General features: G+C 40.4%; 1 protein-coding gene across 9 annotated transcripts in view; it reads right to left on the bottom strand.

Moving 5' to 3' along the window:
- The window catches only part of diaph2 (diaphanous-related formin 2), a 491,250-nt gene that overhangs the window by 193,497 nt on the left and 276,970 nt on the right, over positions 1-20,783 (bottom strand). For all 9 annotated transcript variants that reach the window (XM_015351699.2, XM_015351694.2, XM_069193808.1 and 6 more), the window contains 2 exons: positions 13,882-13,983; positions 7,489-7,583 (listed from right to left, as the gene is read on the bottom strand). In XM_015351699.2, the coding sequence (XP_015207185.1) occupies positions 7,489-7,583; positions 13,882-13,983 (197 nt within the window). The remainder of the gene's footprint in view (positions 1-7,488; positions 7,584-13,881; positions 13,984-20,783) is intronic.

The following is a 20,783-nucleotide window of genomic DNA, read 5'->3' as shown; positions in this document are numbered from 1 at the left end:
AATGGAAAAAAGGAAAAGAGAAACACCAGAAAGATAGCAGGTGTGTGACTGGCAGCATCCTCAGCAGGTCTCTGAAAGGAGGCGAGAGGGAAACAAAAGTATTTTGTGCTCACTGACCATAGTGGACAGAAATGATGTCAGTCCTCTCATTTTATGTCAAGACCACTTGGACAAACATCTGCTGGAAGGACAGTGTGCTGAGAGACAGCTGAAGGGTTAAAGGAAAAGCAGAGCTGGGATGTCTTTTTTTCTTTGCTTTCTGGTTTTAAAGATCAGAATGCTGAAAACCAAAAACAAAGTCATACTAATAGAAGTGCTTAAATACACAAAAGCACAGAAATAAGCCACCCTCAGGTAAATGGAAGAAAAGCATGCTTATGTTCATTTATTTCAAGAAGAAAGAGTAAACAAGCAATGACACAGACTTTGTTTAATAAATATATACTGGGTCTGAAGTCAGCAAACAATGTCTATTATTCACAAGAGTGGTAATTTTCACAGCATTAGAAAAAAAATCATGAATATCTATTATAGTTTGCTGCCAAATCTTATTTATTATACTGTATAACATACAAAAGGTACAGCATAAAGGAGTGGGAAACGAGTTTGGAATGCAGGGATAGCTATACTCTCTGAAGTCCATACCTCAACATAGCACGGGGGTCTTGTTCTAAGTTTTTTTAGCAACTCAAAAGCAATCATTAAGGCTTCAGAAATTGCCAAAAACACAACATCTGACCCACGTCAACAAGAAGTTTAGAAACAGGAAAAAAGCATTAATTGTGCTGGCTCTAACACTGTATACAAGCCCCCAAAGGACCCTGCTATTGTCCCAGCTTTTCCATTAATAAATGCAAGCAGATGTAATGAATGCATGGCAGTAATGTGGCAAATTGGATTTTAGGCTGAGTGTAAGTGCTGTGTGAGAAACTGGCAGGCCTGCAAAAACGTCTTCTTTTCTGTCATGCAAATTCGGGGATCCCTGGATTCAATCTCCAAAGGGTGGGGAAAGAAAGCCGTACAAAAATAAAAAAACATGGTTCAATTCTAAGTATTCTTAAAATACTTTTAAGGTCTCGGGTATTTTAATATACAGTAGATCTTCATTTTTTCTCTTTATTCATCACAAACAAATAAGAAAAATGAAGCATGATATTAAATAAATTGCCCAGCATGAAAGTTTAAAAGTGTACTAATCTAATATTCAGTGAAATACGTACCCAGGTCCACACCAAATGGCTGCCCTACCACAGACAACAGTTCTTAAATATTTAGTATTTATGCCTTTTTATGTCCGTCCCTCTCTAACGCTCGGCAAAGTTCAGAAAAAGAAAAAAGTAAAAAGGATGAAGAGAATTAGGTACGAGAGGATACAAAGGAAAAGGTAACCGAGTAGATAATTCTGAAGAGCGATTGACCTACAGAAAGGCACTTGTACCCACTAAGCCTTTCTTCTTCCATGAAAACATTTTTCCTTTGCTAATTAGATACCACCTCCTCCCACTCCAGGTCTCTGCTGTCTAAGGCCAGTGTGCTGCAGAATAAGAGACCACTGGCTCCTTGGTAAGACCAAGGATGTATAGGATGGCACAGAAAAAGACACTAATTCATCCAGCGGATCACATGGACGCGTCATTCGAGTTTCTGTTCTCTGACTCAAGACTAAGACACAAGACAACAAATCAACTGTATCACATTAATCAGAAAATTGATGCGCTAACAATAAGAACACAAAGGATGTGCTAATGTTCAGAAAGATAAAAACACTGCAAGCTGACAAATGAATAACAAACTGGAACTGCAGTTAACAGAAAGCACTTTTGTTATTTTTCCCCTAAAAGGTTTGCTTACTGTGGCTCTATATCAAACAGTTGATATCTGGCCAATCATTATTATGAAAGGCCTGTATGGGATTTTGCTGTGCCTGAGTTTGCAAATCCATCTTCTCTGCCATGTTTTGAATGATCTAATAACACATTCATGCTCTGAGATGGGACTTGAAATCACGCCACAGAAAATACATAAATATAAAATAACAAAGAATGCCTGAAGATTGTACAGTCTGGTTTGGTTGAGATTAGGTGCCTTTCCCCTCTTTCTTTAGAAAATGTCTTTAAGGAGACTTTGTGAAATGCACGTCAGGTAACTGTGCCTGGCATCGGTCCCAACATCGCTCATCCCCTTTACTTCAGCAGGTAACCGAATTCTCCAGGAGCACACCCAAACCAGGCCTGCTTCAGCTCCTCTGCTTTTCAAAATGAAATCCAAGTCATACACACAGGATTACATCTGCACAAGACTGGCAAGTTCACAATTTGTCTGCAAAGGTTGATTTCATCCTAATATGACACCAAAGAATTTTTTACAAGCAGATATGTAAAAAGGACCACCCTTCCAGGCTATGATGGGAGATTACTGTGGCACTCACAAAGAATTATGGGTATGAATATTAATTAGCTCTTTGTATAATCATGACACTACGGGAGATGGAACTGTCTTAAGTCTTCTCATTCCGCCTTTTTGAGCATATAATTTATTTATACAATTATACTCCATTGACTGAAGACTACAGCCATTTGATTGACAGCAGGTAGAGACTGACTTGTCACTAACAGCAGTGAATCAGTCTCTCTCCTGTGGACATCTACAACACGCACAGGCGTGTTCCTGGGCTTTCAGCACACACTTCCAAGGCAAATAGCGGTACGACAATTCTATCAGTGACAAATCCTTTCCTTATCCTTTTAAGGTAATAAAAAAATTGTAGGTGGGGGTCTGTCTAAAGAATCTATTATCAAACCCTTATAAATGACTCATACTAGTTGCTGGTTGTAAGTAGCTTTCTTTACATTACATCTGTTTCTAACTGTACCATTTTCTAGCATTTGTGTATTTTTGAGTCCTAAGAGACTTGTGTGAGGATCAGTTCAGCTTTTACACAACAGCAGCAATAATGATACCAAAAATTATAAATGTGCAGGAAAAAAATCCCATGATATAGACTGTCTTATATTGGGACTGTCTTTACAGGAATAAGTTCCGTTTTTCTAACATAAAGATAAATTACAAAACTGTTAACAAAAACCCTGTAACGGGGCCATCTCACCAATTTCAGTGATTTTCAATCTGTAACATACTGTAACTGGGCTAGTAATGCAAACAACACTTTGAAAAAGCCTATGCTAAAAAAGTCATCTCTAATTGCGGTTTTATACAAAGTTATGGATAGTTATGCATATGAATTGTTCGTGGAACATGTCATGTATTAATGGTCATCAATGCCCATTAAAACCCTCCTATATAACACACATTCTCTGAAGCTGGAAAACAGACCTGGGTCAAACACTTTTCACAAGGACATGAAATTCAAAAGTACTTTCAAATGCTTTAAAAATGTGGTTGCAAGTACTGTCATTCTACAAAATGCTTTGTATATGAAAAGTATTTGAAACACCTAACAAATAACCTGCAGATACTTTTAAACACTACCTTGATAGGATGACTTTGTGAACGATTTGTTGAAATAATTGACTGCATCTCCAATTACCTCCTTCCTGCATGTGAGTAGATGAGACTATTTCAATCAATCAGTTACAACGGACTTACCACTCAATGGGAATGGTTGTGGCCATTCTACTGTTCTAGTCTTAATTAACACAGGAATGTGCAATGTAACCTGAGAGACCAGATTAAAGGGAGAAATTTATTAATAACCAACTTCTAACAAATCTTTCCCACATTTCAAATAAATATGTGAGATCAATCCCAAAAGTTTTGAAAATCATAGACATCTTACACTTTGTGTAACACTTCAAGCAATAGTGAAGCACAGAACAACATCTAAGGACGGCATACCTCTGAGAGCAGTACCTTCTCTGTGAAGAACTAAGTTAGTGTATGGTAAATTTAAACGTTTTTCTCTACACACAAAGCACAAATATGTCAACTGTAGGAAACGGGCAGGTGGCCCATCTGCAGTCTTCAAAGTTTAGTAAAAGTATGTAAAGCCTGATAATAAATAAAAATGAAGGTTGGCATTGTTTCCTCAGTATAATGAATAGCAGAGCTTGACCTCTGTATTTCCTGTGTGATACTGCCAGGCTGTGAACGGGCAGGAGAGCCCTGGGCACCAGCACAATGGCTGCAGAACCCCCTGCCTCTCACACATGTGCCCACATGTGCTCCACGCTTCTGCTCAGAGCTCCCAATGCCAGCCCTGCCACAGCAGACAATCAAACAGTCAAACTAGCTGCCTGTTCATGCCAACACTTTAAGCCAACATTTTCTCTTCCAATGTTTGACTCTCTTTAGTTTTGGCACATATTGCAAAAATGTTAGAAGGCAGACACAGTAAAAGTCTTAAAAAGTTGATTTAAGTGTTATTGTTGGTTGTTGAGAAATACAAGAATAATATATTTGTTATGGAGTGAACTGATTTTTATAATGAAACACAGAAAAAAAAACTGACAAGTTTAGTTTACTATTTTAAGAAAATGCTGCTGAGATCCAGGCCAGTATTTAGAACACGAGCAATGGTATCAAAGGCACTTGTGGAGCAATTCAGTGGAAATAGAGTGAGGGATTTCTGTCTGAAATGAGATGATATGGTGATGGAGTTCCCAGGCAGAATTGAATTTGTACAGCAGAGTCTCAACAGTAGGACTGCACAGCTCTAGATGTGGGAAAATAATTGGTGGGTACATATTCAATCTGAGAGCCGAAATGGCTCTGGAGTTCAGGCATCTGTAAATCATATTCAGGCGGTGATGAAGCCTAATACAGGATAAGGGGAGCCAATCGAGTTTAATATACGTGAGGCGGAGATGAGTCCACAAAGGGCACATCAAAACAAGCACACGGACCAACTTATCAAGGACATCTAGCTTCTTCCCTGAACATGACAGGAGGGTGGCACTGTTAAACTGTCACTGTTAAAACGTCACAAAACTCAGAGACTATGAACAAAATGTGACTGTGTGAAAATTATTTTTAAGGGGGAGAGAGGGAAATGAAACAAGTCAGTGGCAGCACTTTTGACACCCTTTTTTTATTTTTAAATCCTCCATTCCAATCATGGAAGGTGCAATACAAAAGCAAAAGCATTCCTCGAGCAGTAGCCTCTGGTTAAGAGCCACAGAAGCTCCAGTGGCCAACAGAAACCAGCTGCCTCACTGCCCAGGGCTGGAGGACAATTGCCCAGCTTATCTTTCTGTTGCTCTCCACACACACCTTTGCTCCCTTGTCCCAGAGACAAGAAAGTTAAGGTTGCCTGGCTACTCTAACTTGTCCCCTTTCTGGTGGAGGTTCATTCCTAGTGTAGCCAGTCCTGGCTATGGGACTTCTGACAAACAGACCCTGATGAACGTCAGGGCTTCAATCTTCACCTGTGGCTTTTCTGGTGTTAACATCACTACCTGAGGCTGAAAGCCTGACATAATTCGGACTGTAACGGCACTTTGTCATCACATCATCACACTTTGTTGTGAGTGGTTTCATAAAGTAGGGGCAGGAAATGTCACTTGGATATTAGTCCTGGAACCAGCAAAACAGTACCCTTAAATAAAAAAACCTAGAACTAAATCACCAAGGCTCCAGAGTTTACATTCAAGCGCTTGCTGCCATGAGAAAGTGTGCTGGCTTGTTCCATTTTTAAAATCTGTTTCACTCGACAGCCAGGCCGCTCAGACATCTCCTTTCAGACATCCAAACGAGCTGCAGGTTCCTCAGCAGCCGCTCCTTGTCAGTTCCTGCTCTTGTAGTGTCATGATGCGTTTCCCCTCCCCGCTAAGGGTGACTCCCTGTTATGGATGAAGACCCCTGCCACTCTCTCGGCCCTCAGGACTGAGGGTGCCGCACACGGTGAACTCCAGACACCAGCCCCCAGCTCCGGTGACTCGGCCCCGAGTACCTCACCTGGCCCTGCTCCTCGTTCTTCACAAGCTCCTCGCCTCCCCTCCAGCAACTGACATTTACAGCCCAGAACACTGCTCTGGGCTCTACTCAGGTCTAAGTTCACTACCGGCTGGTTTTTATGATCAATTTAACATATCACCTACTGTGAAATATAAATAGACGTGTGTGTGTGCTATTCTGCATGTGTGTATAAAGCTCCAGATCAGTCTGCCTTATACTGTACTGTAGAAGTCTTTTGAACTAAAACACACATAAAAACAGAAATGATATCCTTGATTTCCAATTGCTTTTTGGCTGCTGTAAATCCATTTTAATAAATGTGTCTGCTGTAAAGGCATTGTGATAAATCGGGGGAGTTCACACGAATTACATGTTACAACGTCTGTACCACTCAGCAGGGGGGGCCATTTGCTCTGCCTGCTGCTTTTCTTGGGTGGTATGAGATGATGACATATCATTGACTCACAGTGTCACAGCCACAGAACTGCTAAATCACTACACTCCCTCAGCTGCGAAAGCTCAAAGAAAGGAAACAGCAGAAACAAAATCGATACACTTAGATATACATAACGTTAGTGAGGACAAGTGTGGAATACATCTCCGTGTGCCAGCACTGACATACCTGCATGAGAAACTGACTACTATGAAGCACCTGATCACAAACTAAACCCTTGAAAACATGGGAAGGTTTTAGCTCTTTAACTTTTATGTGTGTGATCGTGGGGGTTGCTTGGTTCTAAATCCCGCTGTGAAGTCCTGGATCTGAAAACACTTCCGGCTTCCCAGAGAACTGGAAGATTACAAGCCAAAGAAAGTTTACTGGAGCTCTGGCTGCCTCTACTTTTGAGATGGCTCGTGAAGATAAATGAGATACAAACTTATTTTTAGCTGCCGCATTCCTAATTGGAACAATCTAGCCTAGCTTCTCTACATGCCATTAAGAGAAATGTTGACTGCAATTCTGCACTGTATAGTACCTCTCATTTTCTACTCCCCAGTACAATCAGCCATTTGACTAGTCTTGCTCCTGAGTGTGTATTCAGCTTATTGCGCCGACATGCTTCCCTGCTGAATAATTTCAAGGGAACACGTTACTCCCTCCACACACACAGCACCGTTTCATTTAGAGAAAGACAGTCACACATGGCTTGGGAAGAGGCACGCAAAGAGCAAATGGAAGGCAATAAATTGACAGATCAAACCGTTAGCTGTGGCCAACACAGGAACGCCCATTCTTCAGAAAGCACCCCTACCTCAAACAGCCAGCTCTGTTTGTAATTACCACTTCCTGAGAAACAAAAACAGCTCCCAGGAAGATCATTAATCTTGCCTGAAAGGAAACGGCCGGCGTGAGTGCGAGTGTGCTTCTGTGTGTGTTTGCCAAGCGGTGTCCCAGACCACCTATTGTGGGCAGATGGATGGAGGTCCCATTCGTCTCTGAATGGAGCAGAACTGCTTGGAGTCGGGAAGGCGGAGTTGATCTTGAAACGAGGTCAGAGAGGATGGCGAGACGCACACTCACAATGTGCACACGAAACACACACACCCACACACACACACCGGCTGGGATCTTACCTGAATCAGGGATTCACTCAATCTCTTCTCATCCACTTGCAGGATGATGTCTCTGATCTCTTCATAAGGCATGCGGAACGATCCCAAGAAAATCGCTGTTTTGATACGAAGAAATACAAGCAATTTGTTAGAAGTTTTGGTTTAAAAAATTGTCAACACTTGAATCTCGCAAAAAAAAAAAACATTTACCAAATGTATGCCTTTGCTTAGAAGAAATAAAGCTGTGTGTTCACAATGTTTTCATTTCTTTTTAATATTTGGTTAATTGATTGAAAACAATGTTTATCCTCACAAATAAAATTAAAACCTGTACAGTATATCACACAGATTTTTAAAAATGTTTGAAAAAATATCATATTAAACATTGCATGTATTTGTGTAGTCCTTTACAACCCAGAGGATCCCAAAGTGCTTTATACATAGGAGGGAACTGACTTCATCCAATGCCCTCTTGGGTGACAAAATTGTGTAGCTATTCTGCACCAGCAGCAACACTGCTCAGCAGATCTAGTGGCAAAGTGGGAAATAACAGTACTTCACCAGTTTAAAAGGGGGGGGGGGGGGGGGCTTAGAGAAAAGTGCAAATACAGTATATGTTAAATTTACAAATACAATTTATATTTTAAACACACACCTACATCTGTTATATTTGTTACATTTGGTCATTTGGAACCTGTAAAACTTAAAAATGTGTTTAATAACAACTTTGAATCAAGAATGAAATCATTACTATACTAATATACTATAAGCTATTCATCTACAGTATTTGCAAACTTCCAGTGAGGTCTAGGCTAAAAAAGCAGCTATGCACTTTAATAATGTTTCAAGAGACAAAAGAAAATGGATCAAAACTAATTTGAAATACAGAGAATGTGCTTCACAATTATTATTCTTAAAAATATACAGCATTTGTTAGCCATTTAATGTAAACAAATTAGCAAAAGTAAAAAAAAGTTGTGCTTAAAGACTGAAAATAGCACATGCAGTAGATAAGAGCACACAAATCTTCGAAAGCACTCTACTTCTGTCATAGCTCAGTGAACAATGTGCAGGCAGCACATGAGTTGTGTAAGTGTTCAGCTTCGGGGGCCGATTTGTTCTAGTTAGCCAACTAGACCAGGTGCCACGGTTACCCAGTGAGGAAAACTCAGGTGTAACCGGGACTCAAGAACATTCTGAAGAAGAACACAACAAGAGAGGCTTGTTAATAAGCTCACTAATGGCACTCTCTGTGCATCTGTTCTGAGCTGGGAGACATGGTCTGACTCCCCCAGTTCCCCACGTGGAATATGTCAGCAATCGTGCATGTCGGTAAGTGCCAAGTCAATTATACCCAACTGCATCTCTCAATCTCATTGTGTCTATCTGCAATCTGTTAATTAAAATGATAAAAATGGAATCAACACAGAAAGTAAGATAGCAGAAGCTATCACTTTTGTCTTCTCTGAATACCTTTTTATCCTTTTTTGTTATCTAGCAAAAAAAAAAAGCAGCACAAGGCAAGAATCTTATTTGCAGTGTATATTCCTCCTCCCTAATTCATTCTCCCACTTCCATCCCCCTCATTCCTCCTTCAGCCCTTTCTGACTCTGACCTCTGCCCTCTGGTGCTGGATCACAGGACTCCCACCTGTGCTTTAGAGATCGACCCCTCTCATCTCCTCCAGACCCTCGCTCTTACAGTACCGCCTTTCATTTCCTTGCCCTTTAGCACCTCTACTCTCATGCTGTTTTCCCTTTGACTTTAAGAAGTGCTGCATCAACCATATTCTCATGACACCTACTCTTGGTACCTATCCCCTGGAACCATCACCCTATCTCTCTTCTCCCTTTCTTCAGCCGATTCACTGCTTTCTGTGCACTCCCCTGACCAAGAGCTTGGCTTCATCCTCTCCAGACTTCTCCATCTCACATAAAATACAGAAAATGAATTTCTCCCTGATACAGCATCTCCGCTGCTTTTTGCCTGCTGTTCAAATCAGCTACTCAATTCTCCTGCCCTTTCTCACCAACTTGCTAACTTCAGACTATGCTTAATCCTTCCTCTCCTTCTACTGTACCTCTGTGACAACTTCTTCCGCTTGGTTGTTGTGGTTCACCCTTATTACTCCACCTTCTCCCTAGAGGAATACCTCAGGGATCAGTGCTTGAGCCCCCCAGTCTGCTTTGGTCTTCTTGTCTCCAATGTTTCTAGCTTGAGAAAGGCTGTGGATATCTTTCTACTTTGCTGGGTTTGACTTACATACCCTTTCACTTCCAGTGCCCTTATCTCTGTATCCTCTCACAATCTTCAGGAGATCTCTCCTGTGGTGCATTAACTATGCCTTTGTGATCTGAACTGTCCTGTATGCCTAGGAGACTCTGCCACTGCTGATTCTCATCGTCAGCTGCAAACACACATTTTGAGTGGCTCAACGGTTAAGGGCACTCACCTGAGAACAGGCTTAGCTCTATGATTGCGGGTTCAGTCCTGGTTCATGTCACTGGATGTCAAAGGATAAGGGATAATTCCCAGGTGGTGGCAGACAATTGACTGGGGGTCCATCAGCCGACCCAGGCTGTTTGCTCTCAGTGATACAGTGACCCCTGTAGCCTCCTGGATACCTGCTGGCTTGTGGTGTTGTAGGCAAGGGACACACTTCTCTTCTAAATCAGCACTGAACCTCTGCTACAGGACTCTGTTGCCTGTGGTAAAACACAAGCGGCTCAAAGGAGCCCGCCTGCACATCCCCATTCACCCATGTGTATAGTCACGGGGATTGTAGTCCCAGCTGAGACAGGACAAAACACACAGTCTTACCCCAGACTGGTCTTACTGTCTGGATTCACAGCAAAAAAGGAAACGTGCCAAGTGATTTTAACAAAACAAATGGCAAGGGACTTGCATATCGCCTTCATTTCTCCTGGACTGGTGCAAGCATCACAGCAGTGAGCCAAACTGAATTGTAATTAGCAGTTCCAAGCAGGTGGGTATAAGACCAACTAGTCATTCCAGACAATCATATGCCAGGTATGACATGCAAACTTGGACAAACATCTATCATTTTCAAAGCCTGAAAAACAGAATAATAAAGAACTACATAATGGGAATTAAATTGAATTATTCCTGCATTGTCTTAATTAGCAAAACAAAATGGAAGAAGCTACACTGTGGTGAAACGTGTAAAAAATTTCTAAATGATGAATAGATAAGTTGATGGTTCCTTTCTAATTTAAATCTAATTAAAAAACAGAATCCCAGTGAGCTCTGACAGCATAACAAAGTGCTGAAACCTTCCGTAAAACGTAAATCGCACAAAGAAACCTTCCTTTCATCAGTTATCAATTAACAGAATTTACACATTAAGTGAAATACATCCCCCTTCCGCTAAACAACACAAAGAAAGCTGCTATTAGGTGATTACAGATTTCACAGATACGTAAACTATTCTTTGCAAAGGTATTTTTCAACAAAAGGTGTTTTAGAAGGGTAGGGTAGAACTGCATCTACTGTATAAGACACCATAAAGCAACTACACATGGCAGAAGTAATTTTAACAGCACAGGCTTTTTGTCCTTCATTTATTTTAACACTGTATCGATCAAAACCTCTGCCCTATCCCCTCTGATGAGTTTATGCAAATAAAAAACATGGGTGATCCTGAGTCACCCCCACTAAAACACAGAGGTTTTTGTTCGTCAGAGAAAGAGTCTGAAGCCCCATGTTGAGGTAACTGGAAATTTCCAGGAGCAGAGTCAACACCCTATTTTGCAAGAAAAACTACTTGTGCAACAAGAATAGACTTGGATGCAATGTTAAACATTGTGCAAGTCAGTTAAAAATGTATTCTCTAAAGAGCTTTGAAAAGCCTTACAACCACAAAAGTTTCTGTTAAAATATATACATATTAATATGTTGGAGCGCAGATGAAGTCCAGACATGACCTCTCCAGAGACGTCTCTCCCCCGCTCCTTGGAGGATGACTTAATGTAGCTCATTTCTGGACCCTGAATCATTTCCCTCTGATTATTTCATCCAAATTAACAGCGTCTCAGATGGAATGAGTTAGCACTCAATCCTTTGTATCTATTGTTTCAGCTGCGAAGCTTTCCGCCCTCTCCCTGGGCACACACACACAAAAAACCTGCTTTTACAGCAAATCGGCTTTTTTAAAATGTGATAAATGTAACTGTGGTGTTTCATATTAGGAGGAAACAGTGTAGCTGGGGGGGGGAGGTCTCAGGCAGGAGAATGGAAAGAAAAACTAGCCTGGCCTCAGCTTTGATAAGCTAGGCTTTCTTAACACTCCGTCAGACTCAGGACTCGGCTCATTTAGACTCCCCTTCAGCTGCACCAATGGAAAGATCGCTGAGAGAATTTTATATACAGTACAGTATTGAAACCTTTGGTAAGAGAAGGCCACTAAACCGATCTGAATCACTAAATTCTTCATCACTAATACTTCAGGGCCGAGGGGTACCATAGACCCCACATCCCTCTGCTGAGATCACAGACTGAATTCGATTAGACAAGAGACAGACGCAATTAGGGCTGGACAGAGACAGACTCAATCACAAAAGCAGTTTGCGAGTCTCTTTAGATGCCTTTAACGTAACCTACAGGGTGAGATGTTAAGGCCCGTCTCCAAGAGTGGCTCTTCAGGAGAAACAACATTGCTCTATTACACCAGAGCCCAATCACTCACATGGGGGAACCACAAGCAACTTCAACGTTTCAGAGAAATCGATGTTAAATGCCCCCCTGAGGTGATATCTATTTCATAACCCATCAAAAACAGACCAATATGTTGGGGCTGAAATTAAACATGATAGGAGCCACACCTCCCTTTCCTGCCTTCCTCTGTGTCCTCATCTCTCTCTTCATTTCTCCTCCACTCACCTGCTCCCTTCCTCCCTTCTCTACACTTTCAACTCCAATCTTTCCTCCCCAAAATGAAATGGTTTAATTGTCAGCTTTACTTTTGGGTAAAGAAAAAGATGCATGAAGTTCTGGGCAAGATGCCAGGATATGATATCCATGACACTACATTTGAAAAGAAGAAGGGGAAGTTGTTTTTTTCTGCTTTTTGTAATTTCTTCCTTTCTGCTTTTATAAAGGAGAGGTTTTGATGGCAAGACATTTTGCCTTTCAGATAAGACAGCTGTTTCAGCAGTCTTCTAAAACTTAAAGAGCCAGCAGGACTGTGCTTTGTACATTTTCAAACTTATAAAGGATCTCAGTTCTGTCTGAAGGAGGGGACACCTTTCTGGTGATTGTAGTTTACAGAAAATGTTATAGACTGGGTGATTCTTGTATCACAAACAAAAACATCAGCAAACAATGAATAAATTCAAATAAAATAGTGACCGCAATTCTATCACATATGATACGACCTGCTTTCCTACACACATCTCAGTCCTAATCAGGTGTACCTACTGTATATAATAACATCATCTTCCAAACACTAGTACCTTCTTCCAGGCCATGCAGTGTGTTTGCTTCCTCTGATAACTGGGTTCTGAAATCCTGGCCAGAACATGCTTTAGTAATTTAGTGGCTTGTTTTCAGTCATTTTTAAGGTGGACATTCGTGTGTTCAAGGAGGAAGAACTGGTAAAGGAAATTTTAAAAATGCAGCAGAGATAATATTGGTTTCTGGGAATGTATGGTATGATAGCAACAGGCCTCTGAGAACAACTCATATGCAATAAACTGTGCACAAAGCGTTACACAGCTTCTCCATATGCAGCATCCGCTGTGAACTGAACTGGAAAGGTACTGTAGCTTTCTCTTTATTTTTTTTTCTTTTATGTAGCACTGTACCAAAGCTAATAAAGCAGAGGTGTACAGAAAGATGCAGTTTAAGGCTCTCAATCATCTTTCCCAAATACACACACGCACACACCCCCTGCAGCACAGCACAGATTGCATGACCCTTGACCTAAAATCATGCACTTTCAATCGTGCCTATATGCTTGCGTGGAGGTGGCAGGGTGGATAACACGAGTTCTAAGTGCGGCATGTTTTTCAAAGAGTATTTCATTTTACATCTAGGTGACACTTTGACGCTGGACTCAATTCATCAGTGTAGTTCACTTAGCAGTAATCGTCCTCAGAGCCTACCACACTCGCTCTCAGCAGAGGTCGGAGTACAGGTTGATGAAAGGACAGATTTCCTTACGTAAGACATACAGTATGCTGCCATCACAGCTAATGCACCCTCAAGAAGGTGGGGGGGGGGGGATCTGCAGTGGAAATAAAGGAGGGAATGAAAAAACTGCACTTTCAGGCACTTGGGAGGCCAGCGCGCATTGTTAAACTCCATGAAGTATATCTGTGCAGAAAAAAACAAAACAAATACCGTCCACCATTTCAAAGTGCAAGCAGGGCCAGAAAGAACACAGGGCGCACGTACACAAGTTCTGTGCCGTCTTGGAGTCCAGAATCCGCAGCTCCTTCGCTTTCTTCTTAAACTGTAGCACTTTCCTATCATCTGTTTCATCCACATCCTTCTTCACTGTTGAGAAAGGAAAAAAAATAGCAATCAATATCAAAGATATGAAAAAGTATGCCATTTCCTCTGCTTTGCAGAATTTTCACTTCATTTTTCTCATTGCTGAACAAAGAACAATGAATTATTGAGAATTTACTTCAACCAATCAAGATGATATACTCCCTGGCTTAAAACTAATCGCACCATTAGCAGCCAATAACTGTTTGAGTATAAGCTATTCATATTCTGCAAAAAAAAATGAAAAAAGGAAACTATCATCCACATATCAGTAAATCAAGAAAGTTGAAGCGATGAGAGCTTTAAATGCAAGGGTCTGCTTTACATTTTCTCATCGATTTTGCCTTTTCTTTTTTGCGTTGTACATTTAAAAGAAAAGTAGAATTAAAAAATTAATTAAGGTACTTTAACTCAGCTCAATATTTAACAATACATGTGTTCCTTAACCGTTACTCAAAGAGCAAGTCTCAAAAATTTCAATTGACTACACACACAAAGAATATCGGCAGACTGTTTTTTTCCCTCCCTCTGTTAATTCGGAAAACACACCTTGAGGAAAAGTGCAGAGGGCATCTTTCTCAGTTCGTGAAAAAAAGATCCTCATATCCCTTGAAGTCGAGAAAAAGCACACAGTGCAATAACATAGGAATCATGCAGCCTGCCACAGAGCTAATCCCAGTAATTTGCCCCCTGCAGAAAAAGCACCAAGGGTGGCACATTTGCTGGTCTGATCCAAATAATCTCCTCCAGCCATTAAGATTTAATTCTGACAAACTAATCCAGATTACTTCTCAACAGCACAATCATGAATTATTCAACAGACTGGACAGAGTTTCAGTAGGCATCTGGATGTAACTTCTGATTACTTCTTACGTTAGTTTGTGGTTGTATTCTTGGATATCATACAGTATGTGAATTACATCAGGTTACAATGCATGTTGGGCTAAACCTACTCGTTCCATCATGTTTTCAAAGCCCTTCACAAATTAAATCAAACTCATTCAATGCGTCTGCATGTTCAAAACTGTCTTGTACTCACAGACATCCATGAGTCAACTTCAAGGGCAGAGGTCTGAGGTTCTACAGATAAAAATGTGACATACTTAAACTGAAGGACTATAATGACTGTTACCTCTAAGGGAACAAGCAGCAAATTTTACCCTTCTACCTCAACAGGGGCACACAAACAAAAGGTAATTGGTTGCCCTTGTCACTTACTGGGTCGGAAAAGACCAAGCAGGCTGCACAAAATTGCTTTAGCCCACTGCATTACAAAGATACATTCTGACGGGTGATGGGAACACTTCTTTCAGCCCCTGCCTGCCTGATTATTAAAATATTAACACACGCGCAATCTGTTTACTTTAGATAACCTGCAGCTCAAAGATAAGAAATCAAATGCAGGTTCCCATTTGTACACTGTTTAGGTGGTTGTAACACTTGTGGAGACCAGAGAGATTTGTAGTAGACGATCTGATCTTTCTCAACTTGAAACACTTTGTCTTAACCTTGCAGGAATTCTATATGAATCTTAAATGGAAACAACTTTCAACATTTCTGACTGAATGCTACAGAATGCAGCAAGATAGATATTGATACATTCTGTACCAGACCATCTACAGTGTTTTATAAATTTGGCTTCCTGCAGCTACAGACAAGCTATACAGCCTCTTTCCATAACAAACATAAAAAGGCTATGCTGTACATACTGTAGCATTCGTGGACGAGTTTATAAAACAAGAGCTGAGGTCAAACTAAGGAATCGAAACCTGGAATTGCAAAGTGATCAACGCCCCTCAACCTAAGATGCTTTCCACCTAGAACACACAGAGTAGCTTAGGCATTTTGTTTTCCAAGCCACCTAGTTTAGAAAACTCAAAGAGCATGAAGGACCCAGAATATACACAGCAGCATTTATGCCCTGTAGACTGACCTCAGCAGATCTCAGAAGCTGTTGTAGATGGTGTTGGTAGACCAATAGGTGGCTCTCTTACCTCTGGACCAGCATTTCCAAATCAATATGCCCCAGTATGGTGACCAGAGACAATGCTGTAAAAGGAGCCGACCATCAGGTGAGACTTTAACCCGAGGTCCAGACTATTTAGTTAGCAGAGATTAAATGGCACTTTCTTGATTTCACACAATCTGACTTCCTTGAATTTCCCTCTCAATTCAATTGTTGAAATATGTTCTCATGTATCTCCCATAGGAACAAACTAGAATATAATGACTTACTGTTCATCACAGTGCATTTCTTTTTGGAAAACAGATTCCAATCTTGCAGACATATCATTGCCTGTATAGAGCCTCATATTTAACATTAAAGAGATTTTGCACTGTGTTTGACATCTGTGATAGCAGAATCACCACTTTTCCAGCACAGATAGCTTAATGAAATGACCTTATTGTTTTTCCACTAGCAAACGTTGCTCTTGTCTCTCCGAGCACAATCTGTATGTATTACAAACCACTGAAGTAATTGTGTTATAGCAGTAATCCTTAAGAGCTTGCAAAGGATGCTGGCTGGTTAGGCACAAAACCCACAATAATACTGTGCGTGTTGAATGGGAGCCCACGGGACTGGCACAATTTATCCCACTGCCATGGTTCAGGAATACTCGCTTGGTGTGCCAATGTGCTTCATCATGCAATCAATCCTTGCTCTTGTTTATCGCTTGCAGTCTGTCCTGTCTTTTTTCTTAACAAGGTACTTAAAAAAAAACTTAGCAAGCAATCAAGAAATCTTTATTTTCCAATATATACAAATATATGAATAAAATCCTAGAGTATAATCAGGTCTCCACAGTTTAAATCATGTCCTTTTGTGGAGGCAAGAGAAGAATGAGAATAATCAGATGGCAGATCGAACATAAGACCTCCTCTATTCACCATGGAGCTGAGAACTCTTTACTTATCAAGTCTCTTTTCACTTCTGGGAATACCGGCGTGTCTCAGTGCTAATCATCATAACTTCTATTTATTTTAGCCCAAGGTAGTAATCTCAGAGGAAATCCTGTACAAACAACCTGCACTGCTGAACATATCTGCCTACTTAAAAGCAACAATCAAAGAGGTAACTTGTCCTTAAGCCATGATGTAATCTATTGTGGGCATCCACCTTTATTTACTGTTCATTCAGTAACAAGGATGAAAGTACTACTAGCCATTCTTGCAATTACACTGTATATGTTAAATCATAATTATATATGTTCACACAAATATCAATCTGCAAACTTTGCAAGAGACAGAGTAGGGAAGGGTATGAGAAAGCTGCACTTATTAGAGTTTTCCCCCACTCTAAGGTTACTGTACAGTAAAATAGCTTTATGAATTTCTTACACTTAAACAGTATTTACCGTAGCTTCTTTACTTCTTGACCCAATTCTGTTAATTCCAAATTTTAGAATAGCGATTTTTGGTCAGCACTATCATTTCTTCCATTTGTAACAGTGAAATAAGAAACACTGGACTTGAAATCCCTTAAGTTCTAAATAAGTGCGAAAGAGTACTGGCAAGAGGCAAGGCTTAATTTAATTTTCTCGTAGGTGCAAAACAATAGTCGGCACATGGTAGTACAGCAAAGCCAAGTACTGAGTGCAGTTAAGAACAATAAACTTATTAATCATTCAAAACAGAGAATAACAGCATAATCTTGGGAGACAAAAGATTAACTTCACACTTATCCTCGAAATGTGCCTTTGCAATCCTGTCTTCGGAGTCTTGTATTGAGTAGGGCATTTTGCATTTACTGGTACTGATACTGCACAAGGCAGAAGAGTAATTAATAAGGTTTATAGTGATCTTACTAGTACAAGAACTATGGCAAAGGATGATTATCTAAATATATATGCAGCACTGGAGGTAGGACATGTCCCATATAGGGTTAAATACAGTCGCATCTGCTTGGGGGCAGAGCAGTGGTTTCTACACTGTTCCCACTCAAGGTAGTAAATACTGGAATCATTAAATAATGGGAAAATTTGAATTGGATCAAGATACACAACTGTTCTGGTTCCTTCCATTACACTGTTCTGGGATCCTATTTATTGACATTTTGTGGATAATTAACGTTTCTGTTTTTGTTCTTTAAGACAACAACGTTCCATCTGGAACTTAAGATGTTCTGTCAGTCCCAAACCTGGAAAGTGACACGTCCCTTGACAATGACATCAGGGCCCCACAATTTCTGGGTCAGCTGCAAACACGCTGTCTTGGTCTGGCTTAGAAATTGCAGAACATGTTTTTACTCAGCAGAGAGGCTCAAAATCCAATAATTCAACTTCAATTTGCAGGAGGAATTAAAAAAAAACATCAGGAAACATCAGTCTAAAAGGCTTCCTATGCTCACAGAGGGGGGGATAGATCTGCAAACTCAGCAGCGGCAGCCAATAGCCCCCACCCCCTGCCAGCACAGCTCCTGTCCACACCTGGCTCGCAGCATGACTGCACACATCCTTCATCTCTGTGCTGTCACCCCGCACAACATCGAAACCTTCATCACCTCACATTAATTGGAAAAAAAAATGTTACCTCATAACACAAAACAGACACAATTAAACCTGATATTGTCCTATCAGTAGTTCTTCTCTTGCCAAGAACATTGTTGTGGTGGCTCAAGGTTTTTTTTTTCACACTTTCAGATTCAATTAGGTAGCAGTGTCTCGGACTTCTGGGCTGTACCGTAGCCTCCAATGTCGTTACTGTGGCTGCTCTTTCACTTTAGGCAGCAGGGACAGATCCCATTACAGAGCCATCAATTACAGCACATCTGTCCATCACCTGCAGCAGTGCACAGGCAGTCTCCCACCAGCTCCTTTGAATTTCTACAGGTTTTCCGAATTTAAGGAGGTCAGATAAGAGCCTGCACTTGCACTTCTGGAAGATGCTTCTTGTAGTGTATACTGTAACTAGAGAGCCTGATGAGTCCTGACAGTGTAGCATCTGGGTGGTAGAGAAATGTACACTGGTACTGTACATTGAGATGTAACAGAAAAAAAACACGTCCGATTTTCAAAACCCATTGATAAAAAATTTCCCTTACTCCAATTATGTCTCAGTTCACTTTTCCATCAACCCAGGATTAATGCTGCTATACGAATAACTGAAATATTATTAATATTATTTATTAGAACCATATGAACTAACCAATTAGAGCTAATGCCAGTGCACAAACGTGTATTTGCACAATACCGGGAGCATTATGTTGGCTACAGTCAACTCAAACCTTGACTTCATCTCTGTCTTCTGGCCTTTGGTTGTTATAGCAATCTACAGCAATTGCCTTTACTGAAAGACAGTCATTTGCTCCAACAGAAGCCCACATTATAGGGTAGGCATCGAAGAGCCTCCATTGGTAAGCCTGTCATGTACAATAAGAAAGGGATACAATTTCTTGTGATGATGGATATTTTCTCTGACAGGCTGTCAGCCTAACGTGCTATGAAAATGCTTTACTAATCATAGATTAATAAGAACAAGAGCCGCTGATTATTATTAATTATTTTATTTTGAGACCTAAATGAGCGTGGCGGAGGACTAAAATAGATGGAAAAGATTATTTTATAGTGTTTTTGCAGCAGTCTTCTAGAGGACCGAGAGGGGGAGTGCAGGTTTTCTGCATCTGTCAGACACACACTTGGCCTAAAGTCTTTAAACGAAGCGCCAAAACTCAAAACTGCTTTAAAATACAAAAGCCTTAAATTTAGAGCATATACAATCGAAGTAAAACACAGAGAAACTTTTAACAGTTTTCTTTTATTTAATTTTACTGTTCCATCAAATATTAATGCAGAGCATGTTCACTATTGTTGAAATAACAAGCAATTAGAAAATAAAAAGGCTCCTTTCTTTCTTAATCTGTTTTCAAAGAGGATATATTCTGTTTGTAATAAACATACTGATCAAAACCAATGTTGCATTCTGTCTTTGAAATGTTAATAGAAAGTAGCTTTAAATGTTTTAGCTGCCAAATAAATACAACAAACATAACACAAAATGAAATCTGACTTAACATCACACCGCATAAGCAATAGATGAAACTGGAAATGCAAAAGAAAGGGCTGCAGTGTTTCATTAAAATAACACAAAGTGATTGTATGTGTAACAACCTAAAATGCTCCTACTGTATGTATCCATGCACAACTGTTTTTTAATATTTCTTTCAATGCAACAAGTTACTGAACTCTAAATATTTTTAATTATTGTGGAGCATATCAAGAAACACACTTCTCATGTTGTAAGGGTTGCGTATGGTGGTGCAGAGTTGTAACCTTGATCTCATCAGACCTCAGAAGCTAAGCACATTTGGGCCTGGCAGTAAAGCGATGGGAGACCTCCATGCCTCTGCAACAGTAGATGATGCCATTCTGTCTGGACCTGAATCTCCAGACAAGTGCCCAGTATGATGTCTCCCGACACTGTTCTTTAGGATGAGACTTCAAAACAAGATCCTGACTACCGGTTACATGGAATTCCATGTTCGCACGAGTAGGAGTAGTCACCCCAGTCACCCCATATTGAGTTTTGTCTAAAGTGGCTTAATTCCACTTCAGACATACGCAATCTGGCCTTCCCAGAATTCCTTATTAAATCAACTGGTGAAGCAATTTTTCAAGTCTCTACCTGATCGGCTGTTTGCAGAAGGGCTGCTACAAGTGAATGGTGGATGTAGTGGGTCTTCTACTTGTAAACTAAACAGCACTTAGATCCTTTGTGATGAAAGCTAAATAAATGTAATCAATTATTTTTAAAAAATAAGTGCCACCTCGAAGGATTGTCTAAATAATGCATTGGCATAAGTAAAGTGT

The sequence above is a fragment of the Lepisosteus oculatus genome, chromosome 8 (assembly GCF_040954835.1).
Source record: "Lepisosteus oculatus isolate fLepOcu1 chromosome 8, fLepOcu1.hap2, whole genome shotgun sequence".
NCBI classification, from domain to species: Eukaryota; Metazoa; Chordata; class Actinopteri; order Semionotiformes; family Lepisosteidae; genus Lepisosteus; species Lepisosteus oculatus.
This window is presented reverse-complemented; position numbering and strand designations above follow the sequence as displayed.